Raw genomic sequence first — 23,354 nt, 5'->3', positions numbered from 1 at the left:
TGTCCAGCTGGGCCCCAGAGACTGTACCTGTAGCTTGTGTGGGGAGCGTAGACCTCACGGGCAGGGAACTCTAGGATCTCCTTGGTGGGCCGGCCCCTGGGGTCTGGGTAGGGCTTGACATGAAGCAGCTCAGGGGACAAGCAGAAGTGCAGGTTCTCTGGGGCCGGGGAGATGTCAATCTTGAGCTGAGCTGGGGAGGGCAAGCCAGTTTGCACCTGCCTGGGAGCCTTTTGGCCAGGCCCCACCCTCTATGGGCTTTGGGGTAAGGGCTCTGACTCTCCCACAATGCCCTCTGGTGGTTAAGGCCAGAAGTTGCCCTCAATTCCCATCTCTTGCCCCAATACTGAGCAGCTCTGCTCTCAGGATCCATTGTTTTCCCTGCCATTACATCTGCCAGTTGACCCAATATCTGTCTTAGTTACTCTGTTTCTAATCTGTGGCACCCACTGGAAGGTCCACCCCTGAAGTCAGGTCTATCATGGTCACTGTTGAGTCCCCAGGGCCAGACACTGCAGGTGGTCAGTGTGTTTGTTGAGTGACTGTGTGAGTGACATGTCCAGTTTATGGGTTGTGCCACGCACCGGTCACAGGCCGTAGACGCCGTAGCAAAGATGACGGGCGCCGCATATCAGCCAGGAACTTGAAGAGATCCTCATCACTGAGCCGCTCGGCTTCCTGCATCGGACCCGCCCCCATGAGCTGGCTCCCTGGGGCCTGTGTGGCCACAGGGGTTGTCCCTCAGCACCCTTACCCTAGCCCCCTTTCCTATGGCCACGACACCTGCTTAAAGAAGTTGGTGACAGTTAGTGTGGCAGGGCGGAAGCTAGAAAAGCTGCAGGCGTCGTCCCCGCTACTCATCCGATCTGAGGGCACCCGACGGCGGCGGTCAGTCCAGGCAGGTCTGCGCTCTAAGAGAGGTAGTGACAGTGATGGATGGAGGGGGACAGAGATGAGGCACGAAAGGACAGAAAAAACTTGGAGACTTAGCTTGGCACAGAGTACTGCCAGCAGAGGGCGCCCCATCTTTCCTCAGTAGCCCCGCCCCTGGGCCATCAGCCCACCCCACCCCCCAACCCCAGGCATCTGCCCCGCCTCCTCACCACCCTCTGAGTCCGAGTCCCTGTCAGGCTGCCCAGCGCTGCTCACGATGTTGGCTAAGTGCACAGCTGTCCAGGCGAACGGCATGCGGTAGCGGCCCAGGCGGGTGCAGAATTGCTCAGCCGCTAGGCGAAGCTTCTCCAGCTTCTCTTTGTTCTGTGGGGAGACCCTCCCGACACCCACAGCTCAGTGCCCCCCTTGAATGCAGGATCTGCCCTGCTGGGTGGCCCAATTCATCACCAGGTCCAGCCTCCACCCACTTACCTTGGCTGAGTCTACCTCCTTCATCACCATGTAGGGCTCACAGCACTCACTGATGTCCCCCTGCTGTAACACTTTCTCCAGCTGAGGGACAGGCAGGCCCAGTTAGACACTGCCAGACCCTAACCTCCCCACCCTACCCCCAACCTCCTGAACTCTCATGAGCACCCAGGCACCCTATTCACTTGACCTCTTGCTCCAACACCTCCAGTGGCTCCCACTGTCCTCAGGATTGAGTGCTAGCAGTTGACTTGCCTGGCCAGCTGCCCCTTCCCCACCATTTGAACCCATCCCAATGCCAAGGCCCCATATATTCCCTATATCTACAACTCTGTTAGTATAAAGAGAGGCCTCTCCAAGAACTGGACTTGAATCCTGAGGATTACGGGCTGTGGGAGCCTGAGCAGATCCCTTCCCTGTTCTGAGCCTAGGTTTCCCCATATGGAAAATGGAGCCATGGCAACTCCCACCTCCCAAGGCTGCTGTGAGGACTAAAGGTGGGACCCCACTGAAGCCTGTCTGACTGTCAGCAGTGCCTACCTACAGGCGCTCAGTTAATGTCATTAGCGTAACCCAACTGAATGTTTTAGGTAAGGAAATTTTAGCTCACTCCTGGAAACAGAAAATCCCAAATAAATGTGCCAACTAGGTCTTTCTTCCCCTAATACACTGAAAAATTCTCAACTTAAAAAAATATTTTAAACATGTCTCCTTATGCCAGCATGCCATTTCTCTATAGGCTTCCCACTCATGGGTCTTGTCTCAGCTGTCACCTCTCCACAGAAGCCCTTGGTGATTTCTCTCCACCTCAGTTGGGTCAGGAGCCTCCTCTGGGCTTGCCCGACTACCTGTTCTTCCCACACAAGAGACCTAATAATCCTTCTTGGGATATGTCTGTATTCTTCCATTAGAGCAGAGACTGTGCTCTTTGCATTTACCAATACCACCCCCTTGCCCAGCCTCCGTGGGCACCTTGATGACTAGGAAGATGTCAGGTGACGGATAGGTTACGGAGAAGATGGCGGAGCGGGCCAGGGTAGAGATGGCTGGGTGAGTGCCATGGGCCCGCAGCAATCCCTTCATGGAGTCTGAGTTCAGGTCAAAGTAGAAGTTCTCCGAGATCTGGGGGCACAAAAGGCTGCTGGGCCACCACCTCCAAGAAGCCCACAGCCTCACAACAAAGAGGGGAGTGAGGGAGGAAGGGGAAGAAAGGGGCTCCTACCTTCTTTTTCTCCCGTACATCGTACAGGGCCAAGATGCCAAAAATGGGCTCGATCTCGATCTCAAATCTGTAGGTGATTGAAGCAATCTGACAGAGGCCGTCCCTGACACTCCCCCCATCCACCCTCCCTACTCCCTCTTGAGGCCAAACCCAGCCTTGGCACAGCATGGAGGGGCATCAAATTCCCATTGGGCCACACAGAACAGCTATTTATTATTTAAGGCCTTGTAGAAAATAATAAGGCCATTTTGCAAAAGAAGAAACTGAGGCACTGATTTTCCCCTCCTCTGTCAGTAACTCACAGAGCCCCTTCACCCAAAACCATGGCCCTTGTTCAGCTGGCACAGAAGCAGCTTTTGGCACAAGAAACTCTCTCCCCTGCTTGAAATTCTTGACTCCTGGGCTCCCAGCCTCCCCTCTCTGGGGTGTTCTCTGCCATCTGTGCCACCCTGGGTTGAGTCTCACGTTCCCTCACCTGAATGGTCACTGTAACCACCTACTTGTCTTACTCTGTCTTGCTGGCCCCCACTTACCATGTCCCTTCTAAGGAAGCATCTTAAAACTTATACTTTGAGTCTGACCAGCAGTGGCACAGTGAATAGAGCATCGACTTGGGACACTGAGGACCCAGGTTCGAAACGCTGAATTTGCTGGCTTGAGCACAGGCTCATTGGGCTTGTGTGCAAGCTCACCAGCTTGACCAAGGGGTCACCAACTTGAGTGTGGGATCATCAACATGATCCCATGGCTGCTGGCTTCAGCCCAAACATTGCTGGCTTGAAGCCCAAGATCACTAGCTTGAGTCTAAGATTGCTAGCTTAAGCAAGGGGTCACTGGCTCAGCTGGGGCCCCCCAGTCAAGGCATGTAAGAGAAACAATCAATGAACAACTAAAGTGCCGCAACTGTGAGTTGATGCTTATCTCTTTCCCTTCCTGTCCCTCTCTTTCTCTCACAAATCCAAAAACAAAAACAAACAAAACAAAAAAAACCCTTAAAATTTGAGGCTTCCCTGAGAACAAATTCCTGCACAGCTTAGTTGCAACCCACCTCTTGGCCTCATTTTTCCCCTTTCCAGACGTCACCCCACCCTTATGGATGTGTGGCCACCACCTAGAGAGCTCTGTCTGGTCATCCCATGGTTACATGCCCTGTACATAGTAGGTACTCAATGAACGTTGAATGACTGGATGAGCCCACAGAGCCAGTTCCCAACCCTTGTGCTTAGGGCAGGTGGCCCACCCGGGCCTCAGGCCAGACTAGGCCTCTCTTTCCTGTCCCCGTCCAAGCAGGAACTCAGGGTGGGGAGGGGCAGGGACAGGCTCAGGTCCAAGGCCACATCCTGTTCAGTTCTATTCCCACGCACTTCTGGCTGCTCCCTGGAGGTCTGATGTGGGGGGGGGGGGCTTCAAGCCCCAGGGTCACCAGCACCCCTTCCACCCACGTCCCAGCAGCAGAGTGGGTACATGCTGGACTCTGGCTTCACAAATTGTATGATTTTGGGCACAATGACTTCATAACTCTATGCCTTGGATTCCCTACTTGCACCAACTTCACAAGGTTGTAGAGTTAACATACATGAAAGGATGAGAACAGAGCCTGGCACGCATTTAGAACTTAAGGCTTGGTGGCTTTGACTAATAAATAAGGAAGTCTTATTTCCCACCTAAAATGGGTCCCAGGGCTGCACACGGTAATGGCAGAGTTCTTGCAATGAGCACCAGGGTGCCACACCACAACCTATCTGGTCCCCTTACATGTCTGAAGGGAGAGGCAGACAAGCACACTCACTTAAGTGACAGACACTTGACCAGGATCCTTTGTCCAAAGTGTTCGTGGGGCGGCTCCGGGTGGCTGCAGCGTTCCACAGCCTCATCCTGCCAAGAACCAGGGGGCAGCTGGGACACATCCTCCAGAAAAGACTTGGAATGTACAGCCTGAGACCAGCTCTACCCCTAGCCTGACTAAACTTGAAGTCCCTTGCCTCTGAGCCTTTGCAAACGCTTCTCCCCTCCTCCTTACTTTCCATTTCTTCCAGGAAGCCTTCTCTGACCCCTAAGGCCTCGATAGGCACCTCTTCCAGGTGCTTACAATGCCCTGTTACTCTGGGCCATGTGGCTGGGACATCAAGGGTCATGTGAGGGACAATTATCAGTACCTCATTTCCTGGGTGGAGCATGTCTCTTCCACTAGACTGTGAACTTGGGGGGCGGGCAGGGATTGGGTCTATCTTGTTCATGGCTGTATCCCCAGTGCCTGCCATACAATAGGCACCCAAATATGGTGGTTGAATAAATACAGAGGTTTACAGTAGATACCTACTAAAAGTTGAATAAACAGATGTATACAGAAAGCATTTGATTGATGCTGATTGGACATATATAGACATAGATGTTAGGTACCCAATAAGCATTGACTGAGTGAATATAGGAGTATATAATAAGTACTCAATAAATGGTTGAATGAAAACATAAGTATATATACTAGGTATACAAAAGAGTGGGTTGGATAAATATAGGAGTATATAGGAGGTGTCTAATAAAAGCCATTGAATAAAAATAAAATGTATACACTAGGTGCCCAACAAGCATTGGTTAGATAAATATATAATCAAAAATTAGTCACTCAATAAATTGTTTGATTAAAGAGAACTATACAGAAGATACATAATAAATATTAGTTGAATATATATAGGGTTACCTATTAGGCATCTAATATAAGCTACTGAATAAAAATACAGGGTACACAGTAGGCACCCAGTACATGTTGGTGGGATAATATAGGGTACATGTCAGTTGGATGGGTATTGGCCTTAGGGCCTATGCAGGCCTGCAGGCACCCACCTCGTCAGGCGCCGGGTAGAGGGTGAGCAGGGTGCGGGGTCGGTGCTGCCTGCGCAGGGCCTCATTGCGCTGGTCCACGTCCTCGGGGGCCACCCGCTCCAGCAGCGAGGGCAGCAGTGAGTCGGCCACCAAGTTCCTCAGGTCAAAGATGCCAGAGGCACCGCTGCTTCGGGGAGTGTCCTCCGGGGAGCCCAAGGAGTGCCGGAGGTCATCCTGCCAGTGAAGAACGGGCAAGCACGAGTCACCACAACAAGGGCCACCTAGGAGCTTTGCTGCCCCTGCTAGTGAAGAACGGGCAAGCACGAGTCACCACAACAAGGGCCACCTAGGAGCTTTGCTGCCCCTGCTAGTGAAGAACGGGCAAGCACGAGTCACCACAACAAGGGCCACCTAGGAGCTTTGCTGCCCCTGCTAGTGAAGAACGGGCAAGCACGAGTCACCACAACAAGGGCCACCTAGGAGCTTTGCTGCCCCGCTTCCTAGAAACTTCTGTTTGGGGAGCCTCCCTCCACTACCGTTGTTGGGAAGACTACTCCTACCCATACGCTCTGGGATTCACAAGACCTGCGTCTGACCAATCAGTGTACAACATCTAGTAGTCTCAGAGACTGGCTCTAAAGGAAGGACATCCCTGGGCTGGACCAATGAGAACTTTCCCTGACTCTGCTCACTATTGCCAGGGGAGGGAGCGTTCTCCTTACTAGGGTTGTCCCTGGCCCAGAATCTTGTTTGACTTCCCAAACAGAGCTATGGTCAGAGCCAGACCGCCCTAGTTCAAATCCCAGTTCAGCTTTGTGACCCCAGGTCGAGACCCCAACTCTAAGGGCCTCTATAAATAATAATAAAAAAAACAATAACAATAATTCTTGGTATAATTATTATTGGTATAAAGTAGCTGCTCAATAAATGTTTGTTGATAAACTATAGGCTAGAGAGCGAGTGGGACAGTGAAGGCCCTCTAATCATCTTGCTGTGCCTCAGCACAGCGATTTGGGACAGACCCAGTGGGGGCAGGGATCCCCCAGTCCCTCAATTCCCTCAGCAGCGCTTGGAAGGAGGGAAGGAGAGAGCAATGCAGTTGTCTGGGGGAACAGTGTGCCAGGAAGAGGAAACACCAAGTGCAAAAGGGCTCTATGCTCTGACCATGGACCCTTGTTCCTTGAGCCAGGACTATGTGATCCCCAGGGAGGCCCCAGAACTGGTCCCTGTTTGTTTTTTTTTACCTGTAAAATGGATGTAATGATTCCTCTTACTTACAGGATAAAAGATGAGGCAAGTATTAAGCATTTAGTATACACTAAGCACTTAATAAATGTTAATAATTATCCTTAACTTTTCACTTATGGGGCCAATACATTTCCTTTTGAATTCAAGGCTATTTGGGTCATTCCCCATCTCATGTGACTGAGAGCTGGAAACAGAGCCCACACACATACCCCTGCAGTGACCCCACCCACAGTTTCCTCACCGAGTCCTCCAGGCCGGATTTCTCATCTCCAGAAGCATCCTGTTCAAAGACCTGGTGGCTGAGGCCCTTCTGCCGCTCTCGCTGGGTCTCTATGGTGATGGGACTGTATGCCGCACTCAGATGCTGGTACCTAGGAGGAGGCAGGGTTGAGTGGGTAGCAGGGATCAAGGCTCCCCAATGCACCCCAACACACCTGAAAGACCCCAGGTGATGCCTGCAAGGCCATCCACCTCCCCTGTACTCCATCACTGAAGTCCAGCTGTCCTTGCAGGGACAGTGGGTAGATAAGCAGGAGGACCAGCCACAGACGATAGGCTCTTCTGGGCTCAGACCTGGCCTCTTGACCCTCTACCCTCTTGAGGTCTACCCTGAGCTGCACCCAGCCAGACCCACCTTCTGTGGGCGATGATCCAATCCTCTGTGTACATCTCCACTGCAGCCCTCACCTGGGCATCTAGTTTTCTGTTCAAAATAAAATCAGGGTAAACAGAGGCAGGGCCCAGTGTTAGTCCTTCCAGTGGCCTGTGAGGTGGGGCAGGCCCTTCTGCCGGTTTCAGAGATACGGAGATGGAGGCTCAGAAAGGGAGGATGACTTGTCCTAGGTTACACACAGGAGGGAGATTCGAATTCAGGGCTGTTGGGAGTTTGATGGGAAAGGGGGTGTTGATGAGGGGTGGTGCATGGAGGCAGAGTGGAGTTATGAATGGGGAGGGCTTGTGGTTGCACCCACTCATCCTTGGGGATCCCAAGCTCTGTTGTCCGGCATTCTCGGGCTTGCAGCAGCAGCTCCAGGTCATCAGCTGGAAACTCAACCAGGTCTCGGAGGGGCCCGGGCTCAGCATCTGGTGGCTGACTCAGCAGTACATCCTCAAAGTCCAGGGGCTCAATGACTTCAGTCAGTGGGACCTGGGTCAGAGCAAAGTAGCTGTGACCTTTGTTCTGGGCACTAGGCATGGGGGAAGAGGGCAAGCAGGGGCATGGGCTGGCCTCAGACTTGAATAAGAGGGCAGAACGAGCCATGGAGGGTGCTTGAGCTGTAGAGGTTTCATGGACAGTGACCTCAGACTCCTCTCTCACCTCAGCCTGGCCTGCCTAACCCCTCTTTCCAGGCAGGAAATCACACCCTGTGCCTGGAAGGGCAGGGAACTAACGGTGGAAGGAAAGGCCTATTGATTGCAGCAAAGAAACAGACAATTCCTAAGGCCCTGTGGCAAGACGGCTCCTCCCCCTTCCCTCTGCCGCTGGATGTAACCCCCATCCTCCAGGCCACCTTCCCCCCCATCTTCATCTTGGTGGTCCAGGCAGCAGGAGGGGGGCTACACCAGGCTGGAGCCTCTTTCCCCCGCCCCCAGGAAGCAGCTGCAGAGAGGGGGACCACCTTCCCCACTCACGGGGAAGCAGGAATGGGGAAAGCACTGGGGCCAGGGCAGGAACCCCTCCCTGCCTCAGCTTCCGCACAGGACCGGGCACTATGGGGTGGGATGGGTGAGACAGAGGCCAGGCAGGAAGAATTCCACCTCTGTCAGAGGGCCCGGTCTTAGTGCAGGCATGTCCCAAATACCTACCCCCACGGAGCTGCTGCAGCGCCTGCTGGAGTGGGGAGAGCCACTGTATTCCCGGGACACCTGCTTCCGCACCTCGGCTGCCACTGTCCTGTGGGGACAGGAAAGGGACCGTGAGGGCAGGAAAACTTGGGCAGCAGGGCCCTGACAATCTGGGCTTTGGGGCCAACAAATTCATTCTACGAGAGGAAAATCCAGGCTATAGCAAGAAAAAAAACAGACCGCAAGGCCAAGAGAACTCGGGCTTCCACATCCACAGCTCTCACGCTGTAGGCCATTCCGACCGCCCCCCCCCTCCATGCACAAATGGGGGTAACTGCCACTGGGAAGGGCCTGAGGGGTCACAGAGCCCTCTTCTTCCAACCCTCACCCTACCATGCCAGCCCGCTGGTCTCTGCTTTCTCATCTAAGGGACCTCTGCCCACCCTGGGGTCTTTCAAACACATCTCACTGTGCAGCCTATCTCATATGTGTGCTTGCTAGGGGGCCTTAGACAGGTCACTCCTGACTCTGAGCCTCATTTACACATTTATAGTTGCCCTGACCTCGCAGAGCTGTTGTGGGTAGCTGAGCAGGGGCCTGGCATTCGGAAGGCACGCCACACGCGCACATTCTCAGAGAGCCTGAGATGAGCCTGTAAGAGACCAGCATAACCCTCACAGGGCAACCTGCAACCAAGGTTACGGCTGTGGCCTTCCTAAGTCACCTAAATATGCACTACCCTTCCAAGTCAGGGAGGGACAAGACCCCCAGGGGATGAGACCAGCAGGGGAATTTGGGACAGACCCAGTGGGGGCAGGGATCCCCCAGTCCCTCAATTCCTTCAGCAGTGCTTGGAAGGAGGAAGTTAGAGAGCAATGCAGTTGTCTGGGGGAACAGTGTGCCAGGAAGAGGGAACAGCAAATGCAAAAGGCCCCGAAGCTGGGCTCTATGCTCTGACCATGGACCCTTGTTCCTTGAGCCAGGACTATGTGATCCCCAGGGAGGCCCCAGAACTGGTCCCTGCATATAATAGGTGCTCAATAAATGGGTTTTGATGGAATGAGTGAATCCCTCCCAAACACCCACCTAGCCCAACTGTCTTAAATCTACTGTAAGTATGGGGAAACCCCAAACCTTTTAGCTGTGTGGCTTTGGGCAATAAGGACACCCTCTCTTAGCCTCAGTCCCTTTTAAAATTGAGAAGGCAATTGCCTGAGTATTCAGGTCTCCCTTTGGCTTCCCACTTTTCTGTGTGCTTGGAAGTTTTCGTAATGAAAAGTTGGGCTCCCCAAAAGCACTACGCTAAGGATTGCAAACTTGATGGCCCACAGGACACCAATGTCTAGATAGATGTGTGCAGTGGGCCCCGGTAAGACAGGGTGGGGGTGGGGGTAGGGGATACTGGGCCAGCTGAGAAACTTAGCCCCATCCAGAAGCCTCAGATTTCAAATAGTGTGGGTCAAACAAAATTTGACCATGACCCTGATCCAATGTAGGGGCCTCCAGTTTGGGATGCCAGCTTCACTACTTTTCTGGCCCTATATTCTATTTAATTTCTGTCATCTGCTCCTGAGTCTTGCTTCTGTTGGCTGGGGGGTGGAGTGAAGCTTCTAGGAAATTCGAAGGGTATTCAAAATTAGGGATTTGTCCTGAAATTGCGGCTGCTTCTTCTGGAAGCTTGAGCACACAAAGACTTTGGATAATTTACGAAAGATGCAGGGACAGGGGGCCTGCCTGTGTCCTCGTCCCAGCTGTTCTGCAGCTGCTTCCCCAGAGCAGGGAAAGGAGAGGGGGAGAGCTGGAGGTGCAGCTTCATTTTGTCATAGGCTTATAGAGAGTTCCCTGCAGTGGGAAAAGGATGTGTCCTCAACACTATGGCCATGGGAGACAGACACTGAGTCACGAAGCCGGGGCTCTGTGCTCGAGCTGGCCGTGCATGGGTGAGTGACGTCCCCTCTGTGGACCTCTGGGCTCAAGGGACAGTGTCTACTCCTTATTGAGCTGTTTTGAGTGTAGGGCGTGGCACATGGTAAGTACTCAGGTAAGGCTCGCTGTCACTATGTGGCCTCAAAGAGGATCTTGGGTAACTGGAATGTTGGTCCTGTTTTTGACAACCAAAGGTAAGGGAGGTTCAGGGAGAAGGCGTGACCCACCTAGGGCTCCTGGTCAGCTGGAGGTCAGAGTCCGTGCCCCGCAGAGCTAGGCACTCCCTGTGGCCCATGATGGGGAGTAGGGCCAAGAACAGAGGCTCCAGAACCTACCTCGTCCCTGTCCTGTTCAGCTTTGGGGCTTTAACATCTTCTAAACACTCAAGAATCCTCAGGTCCATCCTATGCAACACCTGTCTCTTTTGTGTGCCATGTGGGGGGTTCTTATAGGCGTCCTGCATGCAGCATGACCTTCACCTGCCCTTCCATGGTCTCCCTGTCTCACTAAGGGTAGCCTCATGCTCTCAGGTTTTGGACCCCATCCCAGGTGGTCACCCCCAACTCCTTTCATTTACCTCCAAACCAGATGCCCTGATATAGTGCATGTTCCAAAAAGGCAGGCAAACTGTTGAGCTGAATTTAGTGATTTCCTTTTTTTGTGTGTGTGACAGAGACAAAGAAAGACAAGAGAGAGGGACAGGTAGGGACAGACAGACAGGAAGGGAGAGAGAGAGAGATGAGAAGCATCAATTCTTTGTTGTGGCACCTTAGTTGTTCATTGATTGCTTTCTCATATGTGCCTTGACTGGGGGGCTATAGCAGACTGAGTGACCCCTTGCTTAAACCAGATGAGCCTGTGCTCAAGCTGGTAACCTTGGGGTTTCGAACCTGGGCCCTCTGTGTCCCAGTCTGATGCTCTATCTACTGCGCCACCGCGTGGTCAGGCTGAATTTAGTGATTTTCTAAGGAAGCAATCTCACAATGACAATGAGGGAAACTCTAAAGATCGAGTGGTGGGTTATAGCTATCAGTCAGATAAATCCTCTGAAGGTGAAAAATCGACAACCCTATGTGACATGAAAGAGATGCTCAGAAGAGAAAGATGGAGTATCACCGGGGATTCACGTGAGACTGTGGACCTTACCCTAGGGCTTGCCGGATTAATGGAGGTCTACCCTCATAGGGAAGGAGGATGATAAAACCAGAACAAGAATGACAGAAGCTCTGAATGCTATGTGCTCCCACTTGTGTAAAAAGTGAGAGAAGAAAGTGAATCCAAATAAAACTACATAGAGATTGCTTTTCACATTCTACCCCACACCCCTGGGCTAGAAGAAAAATGTAAAGACAAATATGAATGCCAATGATGATGTAGAATGGTTAACTCACACACTGGTTGTAAAACGCCCTTGGAAAACCACCTGTAATTATCAAGGAAAGCTAAAGACATGCCCATCCAGCAATTCTATTTGGATGCATAGATAATCAGGAGGAAACACGTGGCCGAGAATATTCTCAGTAGCCCCGATGGTGACAGCCCCAGAATGAAACAACTCACATGCTTCTTGACCAAAGATAGAGAAGGCACAGGCAGGGGAATACGATATAGCAATGTAAAGGATGAACCTGACTACAGGCAACAGGACAGATAAGCCCTGACATTATGCTGGGTGAAAGTTGGGTTTGAGGACTAGACATCTGTCATAATCCCATTTATAGGATCTCTAAACAGGCAAAACCAACCCCCAGCAGCCTGGAAGCTATCTAGGGTGGAAAACCATAATGCAAGTAAGGAAAGGATGGCAGCTGCCATCAGCATGGCAGTTCTGAATGGCACAAATCTGTGTAGCTCAGGAGGGGCTGCTGGAGTGGGGAGGCCCAGGAAGGAGACAGCTTCCATCCTGACCCAAGTGATTTTTTCCTTGGCATTTGTTTTATAATTACTCTAAACTTTGCACTTTGCATGTCTTACATAACAATTTTTAAAAAGGCAATAATATATGTGTGTGCTCGTGTTTGCAGATATATTTTGGGACAGGACAGGAAGGAGCCATTTCCTTGAAATCCTAGAGGTTCCTTTGGAATTCTGTCAATGTCTGTTCACAGCCCTCCACCAGTCCAATGAATCATTCTGAGAAATACAAGCTGCCCCACACCAGACCACTGAGGGGCAGAATGAAGACGCTGCTGTTAGATGCTCAGGAAGAATGAGTAAACATGCTTAGGGATGTGTGGTGGCAGGAAGAGGCAGAGTTTCCAAGATTGTTCTGGGATCTGGGGCCACACATTCCTGGGCTCACTTTCCCACAAGAGACCCTCAACAATGACCTAACCACTTTGAGTCTCAATTTCAACAGGTATACCTATATCAAGGGGCTCTGGTGACAATTAAACAATAGACATCCCAGATGGAGACCAGCATGTGATAAACATATTATAAGCACTGGTCATATCACCATTCCATATTGTATTGTCAGAGCACTTATAAGTATCAACCAATGAATGGATAAACAAGTAGAACAACAAACTGATGTTTCTCTCTAAAAGTAAATAAATAAATAAAAATAGTGCAAGTGAAAAACTGAACAAATTATATTCCATACAATAACACTTGTTCATGTTATTTACATTTGTAAGAGTTTATACTTTTCTCTTTTTCTCTGTTTTCTTTTTTTCTTAAAAGACTCTGTACCTTTAAATTGTCCTCCAAAATTTTGTTGTTTTTCCTAGAATCTGTTCATTAGGAAACTGGGGGACAATCTTATGTTAATATGGTATTTGTGGAATGAAGGAAGGGAGGGAGGGAGGGGAGGAAGGAGTGAATGAATGAATGAATGAATGAATATAGGTCCAGATCTGAGTATGTAGACACCTGGGTGTCCACCAAACAGCTCTGGAGACCTAATAAAAGAGTGGCTTGAGCCATTTGCTTGTGGTTCACTGGGGCCCCACGATATTTCTCGGCTCTTCTTACTCTGGGCTCTGTAGCATCTGTTCAATGATGGGACCCATGACCCCTCTTATTCCCATAGTGGAAGCCAGGACCCAAGGACATAGGTACCAAGAGTCAAAGAAACAAGCTCAGAGACACAAAAATTTCAAAGACAGAGAAACGGTTCAGAGACTGAGATGACAGACAAAAAATTGCCCCAGACACCAGGTCACGTCTGTTTAGAACACTTTCTGGCTCCCATCTCACTCAGGATAAAAGTTCAAGTCCTCCCCACAACCCAAAAAGCCCTGTATGATAAGTTCCCACTGTCCCCTTCCTCACTCCCTCCAGCCTGGCTGGTCTCAGATGATCTGAGCACACTACGCCTTTGTGAACACACAGGGCCTTTGCACTGGCCCTTTCCTGTGTTTGGGCCATTTTCCCACATATGACCATGGACCCCTTCTTCACCTCTTTCAGATATTTATTCAAACGTCACCCTCTCATCCAGACATTCCTGACCCACCTCTCATATCTAAAATAGCCCCCACCCTCCCTATCTGCCTTCTCTGCCCTGTGTGACCCCATAGCACTTGTCACTAATGAATAATCTACTTTATTGTGCTTCTCATCTGTCTCCCCTATTGTATCTGCCTCCAAGGGTGGAATCTTTTCTTGTCTCTCTATCAGGCCAGTGCTAGACCCACAGGCTGGCTTTTCACTTGGGGGTGGCCAGGTCCAGTCTTCTAGGGAGAGAATCACCAAACAGATTTTTACCCCTCTGTGGAGGCAAAAGCTCCAGCAAGAAAGAGGCTCTTCATCCCGAGTCTGACATCCCTCTCCCAGGCATCTCTCACAATCTTCAGTGGCCACGGAAATGGATCCCCCAGCGCCTGGTGCCTGTCCCCTCCCCCATCTGCCCACCAGCTGGTCTGTCCCCAGCCCCCACTCTCCCCGTTCAATCACTCATCCATCTCTAGCCCGTCCAGCCGGTGCTAGGAGAGCCTGAATCAGGGCAGGGGTACATCTACAGCTGTCCTGCCCCCCAGACAGCTGGACACGGGACCCTGCTGTCCCGTGGAGCGGGCTGTTATAGTACGGGAAACTTCTCCATAGCCTTCTCTAAAAGCTGTCAGGAGCACTAACCCTGTTCCCCAAACCTGGAGCCCCAAACCAGGCACAGAGGATGGAACGCAAAGGTTGCCCCCCACTCCCGCGCCCTCGGGCTCGGGGACCGGAGAGGGGCCAGGAGGTTGAGAGGGGTGCAGAAGACGCGGGGCTCCGTCTTTCCCTGCACCACCGCCTCCAGGAAGGCCCCTGGGACACGCCCCCACGGTCCCACAGCTCGGAGGGTGGAACTTAGCCGCCATCGTACTCGCTGCGGGGATGCGACCCGCAGCTCAGACTCCGCCACCCTCCCGCCTCCCCCGGCCCTGGCGGACCTGGCGAAGACCGAAGGGGCTTCAATGGGGGGGCGCCCAGGCAGGGTTGGGCCAGACCGCCCCAGGGCGGGGCGGGGCCCCGGCACGTGGGGCCGTCAGGAAGGGACCCGGCGGCTGTGCTACCTGTTGATCTTGTGCGCGAAGGCGCGGCGCTCGGCGGCCGCCATGGCGCCCCGCTTCCCAACAGCCACCACCGCGCGGACCCTCCGGGTCCTGGCCGCCACCACCGCCTCCTGGATCTGGGCAGCCGGGCTGGGCTGGGCGGGGCCGGGGCCGGAGGAGGGGCCCTTCCGGATGTCCCGGGCCGCTCTGTGCTGCCCCTGCCGGCGGGAGGGGCACGGGTCCCCGTGTCGCTCCGCTCCCTCGGGGTTGGGGTGGGGAAACTGAGACTCCGAAGAGAGAGGAGAGGGGAGGGGAGGGGAGGGGAGGGGAGAGGAGAGGAGAGACGCTTTTAAAACTGAGCCAGGGGGTGGGCGGTGGTCCTCGGATTCCAGAGAACGCTTTTTCTGCCATCTGGCTAATAATTGCCTTAATCACCACAATAAGTATAATCTTGAGTTTATTAAGCATAGCCTTACATTGACATTTACGACAGGAACTAACATTTCTCCCATTTCACAGGTGAGTAAACTGAGGCACATAGGTGTTCGGGCATTTCCCCAGGCCTGAGTGATCACAAGGGTCGCTGAGCCCTCCACAGGATGTGCCCCAGTCTGGGGTAAATGAACCTAGCGGCTCCAGCTACGCTCCAATGTGTCCAGAGATGTGAGTCAGGACCTGGTGGTGGGACCTGAATGAGCCAGTAGAGAAGGCTGGACTGGCCAGGCAGCCTTCCCCCCGGGGGGAGGACAGGCGAATGTCTTGGTTAATCTGTGGTCTCAACTCTCCCCCAGTAGCCCCTCTCTGAGCCCCACTACAGGAGTCCTAGACAGTTTCCGGTCTCCACTCTTCCTCTGGATGTGCCAATTCCTTGCTCACCTCAAAGCCTTTGCATAGGCTGATTCTTCCTCCTGATGGCCTTTCCAGACCCAGTCTAAGGGAGAATTTGAGGCTGAAAATACCAGGACACAACTCTACCTCAAGGCCTTTACATGTGTTATTTTATTTCCACTGTATGGGTGCTGTCATTATCCCCCATTCATAGATGAGGAAACTAAGGCCCCGAGAAGCAGAGTGACTTGCCCCAGTTGCCCAGTGGATCAGTGTCATGGTTCAGCCACAATAAGTCTATTACGGCGTCCTCGAATGGGAAAAGGTATGGAATTAAGTAAATGATAGAGAATTAAAGATATATACATAGGCCCTGGCCGGTTGGCTCAGCGGTAGAGCGTCGGCCTAGCGTGCGGAGGACCCGGGTTCGATTCCCGGCCAGGGCACACAGGAGAAGCGCCCATTTGCTTCTCCACCCCTCCGCCGCGCCTTCCTCTCTGTCTCTCTCTTCCCCTCCCGCAGCCAAGGCTCCATTGGAGCAAAAATGGCCCGCGCGCTGGGGTTGGCTCTGTGGCCTCTGCCTCAGGCGCTAGAGTGGCTCTGCTCGCAACATGGCGACGCCCAGGATGGGCAGAGCATCGCCCCCTGGTGGGCAGAGCGTCGCCCCCTGGTGGGCAGAGCGTCGCCCCCTGGTGGGCAGAGCGTCGCCCCATGGTGGGTGTGCCGGGTGGATCCCGGTCGGGCGCATGCGGGAGTCTGTCTGACTGTCTCTCCCTGTTTCCAGCTTCAGAAAAATTCAAAAAAAAAAAAAAAAAAAAAAAAGATATATACATAAAGATGGGTTCGGGAGGACCGCACAGCAAACAGTCACTAACTACTGTTCCTAAGCCGATGCATTGACGGCCCCCAGAAGCACATCCATCATTATTCAGGGGAAAAAACGTGGTCCATTAGCAATTCAATTGTTTCCAAGACAACTCAAAGACACCCCCCCACCATACCATTTAGATCTAACTTTACACCAATAAGAAACTAGCTTCCAGCCTCTCCCGGAGAACATGGGTGGGACAAGTGAGAATCAGGTATAGCTCTTTGTTAACTGGGCAGGTGAGGTGGGGGGTTAGGCCCAGCACCTCTGTCCCCTGGATATCCAGATTGTAAAAACACCCTGTTTATATTTCGGTCCCCAACAGATCAGTGTCAGGTCCTGAGTCCACAGGAGGGAGACCTGGATCGGAGGCAAACCCTCATACCCGGCCACTTTGACCCAACCCAGTGAGGGCACAGCAGAGTTGCTCCCAGCTTGACATGTGACAAGTGCACATGTGTGTCAGCAGCCCACAAACCTGCCCAAGTGGTCCAACCACTTTGGTGTGGGAGACACCAAGGGTGACCCCACCCATGGTCCCACCCCAAGCCACCCTCACCCAACGTTCAGCCTCCTGGGCTAAAAGTCCATGCCTCGCCTGACCAGTCGGTGGCACAGTGGATAAAGCGTCGGACTGGGATGCGGAAGGACCCAGGTTCGAGACCCCGAGGTCGCCAGCTTGAGCGCGGGCTCATCTGGTCTGAGCAAACGCTCATCAGCTTGGACCCAAGGTCCCTGGCTCAAGCAAGGGGTTACTCGGTCTGCTGAAGGCCCGCGGTCAAGGCACATATGAGAAAGCAATCAATGAACAACAAAGGTGTCACAACAAAAAACTAATGATTGATGCTTCTCATCTCTCCGTTTCTGTCTGTCCCTATCTATCCCTCTCTCTGACTCTCTCGCTGTCTCTGTAAAATAAATAAATAAATAAATAAAGTCCATGCCTCACCTGTCACTGCTGCTGGGAGCCAGGTTGGGCAGGAAATATAGAGATGAAATGAATAAAGATTGGCAGATTTCTCCTCTCCCCTCTGCCTTGTTTCAGTCCAGCCATACCCTACCTGGTTTCCTGTTCCTGCCCTCACCCCTCACAGTTTGTTACCCCTTCAGTGGCCAGAAAGAGCCTGGGAATCCCCAAATCAAGTCATGTCCACCCTCTGCTTAGAATCCTCCATGGCTCCCACCACATTCAGGATAAAAGCCAAAGTCCTCACCATGGCCCACAAGGCTATGCATGATCTGCTCTTGTCACCTCCCTGTCCTTCCCTCCTCCCACTCTCTCTCAATCACTTCACTCCAGCTGCTCATTTCCTAGGACACAACTCTGTCTCAGGGCCTTTGCATGTGCTGTTCCCCTCCCCACATGTGGGTGCCATCATCATCTCCCTTTTACAGATGAGGAAAATGAGGCCTAGAGAGGCAGAGTGACTTGATGCATTTTACCCAGTGAATCAGTGTCAGATCTGTGATTCTAGATCTGTGACCCAGGGAGCCGGATCCCAAATTGGTGTCTAAATACCAGCTGGGTCTCAATCCAGGCCAGACTGTGTATTCCAGGATAAGTCTTTCAACCTCTCTGAGTCTCTTTTTGCTCATCTGCTTTGTGAGAGCTCATGGTCAGACACAGCATGAGGCACAGACATTGGGAACACTGCGCTCCAGGTCTTGTGGGAGCTGATTCCACACTGGAGCCAGTGGGAGGCTATAAGCCCAGCAACTCCAAGCCTTGTCTTGGTGGAAACACAGCTTCAATGATCCCTCCAAGTAAAGGCCCTGCCCAGATGCCTGGTGCCTGCCAGACCTGATTGGTGAGGAAGTTGCTCATCAGGATACTGCAGGCCTGACTCAGCTGGGCAGGGCCGGGGTGATCTTGACACCTGCTCAAATAGAGGCCAAGCATGGTGGGGACTTTGGCCTCCTTTAGCTGCTGTGGGAGAGCAGACTATGTGTGAGGGTGGGGACCTGCAGGCCTGGGAGGAGGGTCTGCACTGGTCCAGGTGGGGAATAACTTGGCTGGGTGGGAGTGGGGCCAAGGAGATGGCCAGAAGTGAATGGGTCATACTTGAAGATCGACTTGCTGGCAAGTGGAGCATCTGTGATCAGTGGAGTGGAGTTGGAGGCCGTCTCTCTTCATATCAATGTCCAAAGCTGTTCACTCCACCTAGAATGTTGTTTCACCACCTACGCCTCCTCTGACACCTTCTCTAATCCTTAAATCTCATCTTGGATGCTGCTGCCTTCCACAGCTGCCTGTGTATAGCTCTGATCACACTGTGTCCAGGTGGCTAGGTTATCTGTTTTCAAGAGGTTCCCAGCACCTGGCACATAGTTGGTACTCCACAAATATCTATTTCTGGCCTCTCTCTTCTGTTTTCCTAATCTACTGTTCAGTGCTTGGTTCCAGGACCTCACAATTTGAATCAGTGTAGCATTATGATGTGTTTTTTTGTGTGTGCGTGCAGACGGGGGGTGCATCTGCTTACAGCCAGACCTTTGCACAGGTTGTATTCTCTGCCTGGAGCACTGTTTCCCCTACTTTACCTGAATGAACTTTTTTTTTAAGAGAAAGAGAAAGGGAGAGAGAGAGAGAGGGACAGACAGACAGGAAAGGAGAGAGATGAGAAGCATCAACTCATATTTGTGGAACTTTATTTATTCATTGATTGCTTTCTCATACACGTGCCTTAACCAGGGGGCTCCAGCTGAGCTGGTGACCCTTGCTCAAGCCAGCAACTTTGAGCTGAAACCAGTGACCTTGAGCTCAAACCAGTGAATCATGTCTATGATCCCATGTTTAAGCTGGTGATCCCATGCTCAAGTTAGATGAGGCTGTGCACTCAAGCTGGTGACCTTGGAGTTTTGAACCTGGGTCCTCAGCGTTCCAGGCAAATGCTCTATCCACTGTGCCACCGCCTGGTCAGGCCTGAATGAACTTCTGTTCCTTCCTCAGGTTTCATGCTTCCTGGAAGCCTTCCTTGACCATCTCTCTCCCCTACGCAAGATGAGCCAAGGGCTCCTCTGGTCCCCCTCCCCCAAACTCCTGGGTTTTCTCATCACAGTTCTGACCACCCTCAGTTATAGCCTACTGGTTTTGTGGTATTCATTATCCCACTAGAATGTTAAGCTCCATCAGGGCAAGGATTTTTTTCTTATTCACTGTTGTGTCCTCTGTGCCCAGCAGAGGGCTGTGTATACAGTAGGTACTCAATAAGAGAATGAGTGAGGCAGAGTGGGACAGGGGTCCAGTGGCCAGAGGACCCTGATGCCTTCCTCTCCCCTGTTGCCTCCCATTTCCACCATCAGTGTGTTGGGAGAAGTGACAGATGGATCAATTTCCACCATCAGTGTGTCCAGCCTGGTGACAGATGGATCAATTCCTCTGCTTCCCAAACAGGTGCGTTGGTAGCAGGAGGACACATAAGGATGGGGACTAGGGACACAATGGGGGTTTCCATGGTGGGGATAATAAGACCAGTCAGCCCAAGGCACTTGTTCTGCCCATTGGCAGGGAAACCACACCATGAGGTGAGTGGGGGGAGAAGCAGAGAAAGCAGGGTAGGGAGTGAAGGGTGCAAGGACATCCACTCAGCAAGCGTCTCCTGAGCGCCTGCTGCAGGCAGGCTCCAACTAACCACGGAGTTGGTGTCATCACCCCAGGTCATCAACCTTCAGGTGCAGGAAACTGAACCTAAGAGAGGAGCAGCCACTGGACTAAAATCACACAACATTTGAGTCAGGGATTTGAACCCGGTGTTGGGTAAACAAGTGTTGTTGTTTTTTAGGTTTGCTCCCTTTTATTGAGGCAGAGCCCTGTGTGTGTAGTCTGTGGAAGGCTGCGGTGCTTGCCCTCAGGGCAGAAGATTGCAAATTGTGGATTGCCTTCCTGCTGGAGAGTGGCGATGGTTTGCTACTGGTGGCTGGAGAAGGGGTATTTCCCCAGCCAGTTTTGCTGGAGTGCTGAGAGAGAGGGAGTGCTGCGGGGTCTGGGAGCCCTGATTTCCACCCAGCCTGTTGGCTGGGGTCTGCTGAGACTGGTGGGGTCCTGAGATGGGAGAAAGGGGAGCAGTCTTCCCTGCCTGTTTGCTCTTTTGTTGCTACGAGACTTTAATAAACGGAATGGCCCACGAATTTCTGGCTCCACAGGTGTTTTACTGTTTGCTCGAATCCAGTGGGAACCTGCATGGCCACTGGGGCGGCCCCTGGCTTTACATCGTGTCTGCTGTGTTCATGGAAACCTCTCCCCTGGTTTTTCACGTGTGTTTTGATAACGCGGTAAATCACTTGATAATGAATGAGTGAGTGAGTAAATGAATGAATGAATGGGTATCTTGCAGTCAGTGGTGAACTCAGTAAAAACAGTCACAAGCAGGTCTTAGAGTCCGAAGAGACCTGGATTCTAGTCCTTGCTTAGCCACAGCCTGGCTGGGTGACCCAGGGCCACCCTAGGCCTTGGTTTCCTCATCTGTGAAATTTGGACAGTACTCTGGGAGCTGGCCCTATGGGACTGTAATGGGGCCCCAGAGGCATTGTCAGGAGAGCACAGAATCCAGGAGACGCTGAGCACAGAGCTTGAGGAGAGACTGCCTTGTCAGATTGTTATGACTGCTGCTTCCGCTTTGGAAGCCAGAACCAGGGAAGGAAGCTAGAAGCCAGCTGGGAGTGTTCTGCCTTTGGAAGTTTAAATCAAAAAAGGTTGGGCCCAGACAGGCCAGAGGGGCAGGCCACATGGCTTCCTGTTTGTCTCTGGACAGATGTTACAGCTGCCTGTCCCCTGTTGCTTGTGTGCCTGGACGCTTGTTCATTATCCCTGGAAACCACTCCTCTTGGTGAATGACACCTCTGTCTAGTTTGCTTATTTTGCAGATGTTCTCACCACATCCCAATGTTTGGGGAGTTTTTATCCAAGTCCCCAGATATCCAAGAGATCTGTAAATAAAATTCGGGGGGGGGGGTCCTTGAAGTTGGAGGAGAGAAACTTGCATTGCTCACGCTCCCCCTGCTTCTTCAGTCTAACGCTCTCCCAACTGAGCTATTTCGGCTGCTGCTCCCCCTGCTTCTAATGACAACAGCCATTAGACCTGTGGCTCTGCCTCACTATTTAGTATGTTTAGAAAGATGTGGCCCTGGCTGGTTGGTTCAGTGGATAGAGCTTTGACTGGCATGCAGACGTCCTGTTTGATTGCTGGTCAGGGTACACATAAGAAGCATCTATCTGTTTCCTTTCCCCTCCCTCTCCCCCTTCTCTCTCTCTCTTACCTTCTCACAGCCAATGGCTTGATTGGTCCAAGCATCAGCCTGGGCACTGAGGATAGCTGGGTTTATTCAAGTGTCGGCCCCAGACAGGGGTTTGCCAGGTGGATCCCATCGGGGTGCATGCAGGAGTCTGTCTCTCTATCTCTCCTTCTTTCACTTAAAAAGAAAAAAGAAAAGGAAGATGCACAAATTTCATCATAATTAAAACATATTTTGATAATTGTATCCCAATATAGTGGGTTTGTAATTGGGTTTCCTTGTAATTGGGTTTACTCTCGAGGTGTGTTATTTTATACACTTACAAAGCCTGCTATGGTTCCACATTGCTGCAGCAGGGAGACACGACCTTCCTTCTGGCCTATAGATTTTGATCTGGTCATCTGCCCATAAGCCTGTCCCTTCCCCTTTCTACCCTCATTCATTCATTCTACTAGCATTTATTAAGCACCTGCTGAATGCCAGGCATGGAGGCTTCTGGAAGATAAGCCTGAAGTTAAAGTGAGTGTCAGCAAGGCAGAATCAGAAAGAGAGGAGTTCTAGGCAAAGGGACCACGAGCAAAGCAAACCTCGAGAAAAGTCATCCATGTGGGGGTTAGGGAAGAAAGGGTGAGACTTGAGGGTGGTAGGTTTTCAGGCCAAGGTCCTGCAAGGCCTCCCAGTGGGTTCCTGAGTATTGCCCTGTGTAGCAGGGAGCAGTGGAGGAGTGATGGGCAAGGGCACTCTCTGTTTCAGGAAGATCCAATTCTCATATCCATTGCTGGCAGAAGTGTCCTTTTTTTTTTTTTTTTTTTTTTTTTTTTTTTTTTATTCATTTTAGAGGAGAGAGAGAGAGAGAGAGAGAGAGAGAGAGGAGGAGCAGGAAGCATCAACTCCCATATGTGCCTTGACCAGGCAAGCCCAGGGTTTTGAACCGGCGACCTCAGCATTTCCAGGTCGACACTTTATCCACTGCGCCACCACAGGTCAGGCCAGAAGTGTCCTTAAGTAAATGTCAACTAGAGGACAAATAGGCTGTTTCGAAATTACAAGCCCATAAATCCTTTTATATAGAAAATGATAAGGAGATATGTGTGTGTGTGTGTGTGTGTGTGTGTGTGTGTGTGTGTGTGTGTGTGTCTGTGTATCCTCTTGTTCTTCTTCTTCTGTTCCAAGTGAGAAGAGGTAGCTAGAGAGACAGACTCCCGCATGCACCTCAACTGGGATCCACCCAGCAACCCCTGTCTGGGGCCAATGCTCTGCCCATCTAGGGCCATGCTTACAACTGAGCTTTTTTTTTTTTCTTTTTTAGGGGCCTTCCGGCAAACACCAGAAGACCTACTAGACAAATTCAAAAAGAGCTGTAAGCTCTACAACTGAGCTATTTTTATTTTATTTATTTACTATTTTCTAGCAGGAGGCGGTGGGGACAGACAGGAAAGGAGAGAGATGAGAAGCATCAATTCATTGTTGTGGCAATTTAGTTATTCACTGATTGCTTTCTCATATGTGCCTTGACCTGGGTGCTCCATCTGAACCAGTGACCCCTGCTCAAGCCAGCAACCTTTGGGTTCAAGCCAGCAACCTTTGG

General features: G+C 51.8%; 1 protein-coding gene and 1 non-coding gene across 4 annotated transcripts in view; both read right to left on the bottom strand.

The window, feature by feature from the left end:
• DOCK6 (dedicator of cytokinesis 6) overlaps window positions 1-14,988 on the bottom strand; it is a 42,198-nt gene extending 27,210 nt beyond the window's left edge. For all 3 annotated transcript variants that reach the window (XM_066345900.1, XM_066345904.1, XM_066345892.1), the window contains exons 1-14: window positions 14,860-14,988; window positions 8,456-8,543; window positions 7,621-7,796; window positions 7,284-7,352; window positions 6,891-7,020; window positions 5,423-5,635; window positions 4,371-4,456; window positions 2,582-2,648; window positions 2,332-2,481; window positions 1,363-1,443; window positions 1,101-1,254; window positions 781-908; window positions 582-675; window positions 28-190 (exon numbers count right to left, since the gene is read on the bottom strand). In XM_066345900.1, the coding sequence (XP_066201997.1) occupies window positions 28-190; window positions 582-675; window positions 781-908; window positions 1,101-1,254; window positions 1,363-1,443; window positions 2,332-2,481; window positions 2,582-2,648; window positions 4,371-4,456; window positions 5,423-5,635; window positions 6,891-7,020; window positions 7,284-7,352; window positions 7,621-7,796; window positions 8,456-8,543; window positions 14,860-14,903 (1,643 nt within the window). In that variant the 5' untranslated portion in view covers window positions 14,904-14,988. The remainder of the gene's footprint in view (window positions 1-27; window positions 191-581; window positions 676-780; window positions 909-1,100; window positions 1,255-1,362; window positions 1,444-2,331; window positions 2,482-2,581; window positions 2,649-4,370; window positions 4,457-5,422; window positions 5,636-6,890; window positions 7,021-7,283; window positions 7,353-7,620; window positions 7,797-8,455; window positions 8,544-14,859) is intronic.
• Window positions 14,989-23,073: 8,085 nt separating this feature from the next.
• Window positions 23,074-23,136, bottom strand: LOC136390350 (U7 small nuclear RNA). The gene has a single exon (XR_010748753.1). It is a non-coding gene; the product is annotated as a U7 small nuclear RNA (small nuclear RNA).
• Window positions 23,137-23,354: the final 218 nt, after the last annotated feature.

Source organism: Saccopteryx leptura, chromosome 1 (assembly GCF_036850995.1).
Source record: "Saccopteryx leptura isolate mSacLep1 chromosome 1, mSacLep1_pri_phased_curated, whole genome shotgun sequence".
Classification (NCBI taxonomy): Eukaryota; Metazoa; Chordata; class Mammalia; order Chiroptera; family Emballonuridae; genus Saccopteryx; species Saccopteryx leptura.
Note: the sequence above shows the minus strand (reverse complement) of the source record. Positions and strands in the feature narration are given on the sequence as shown.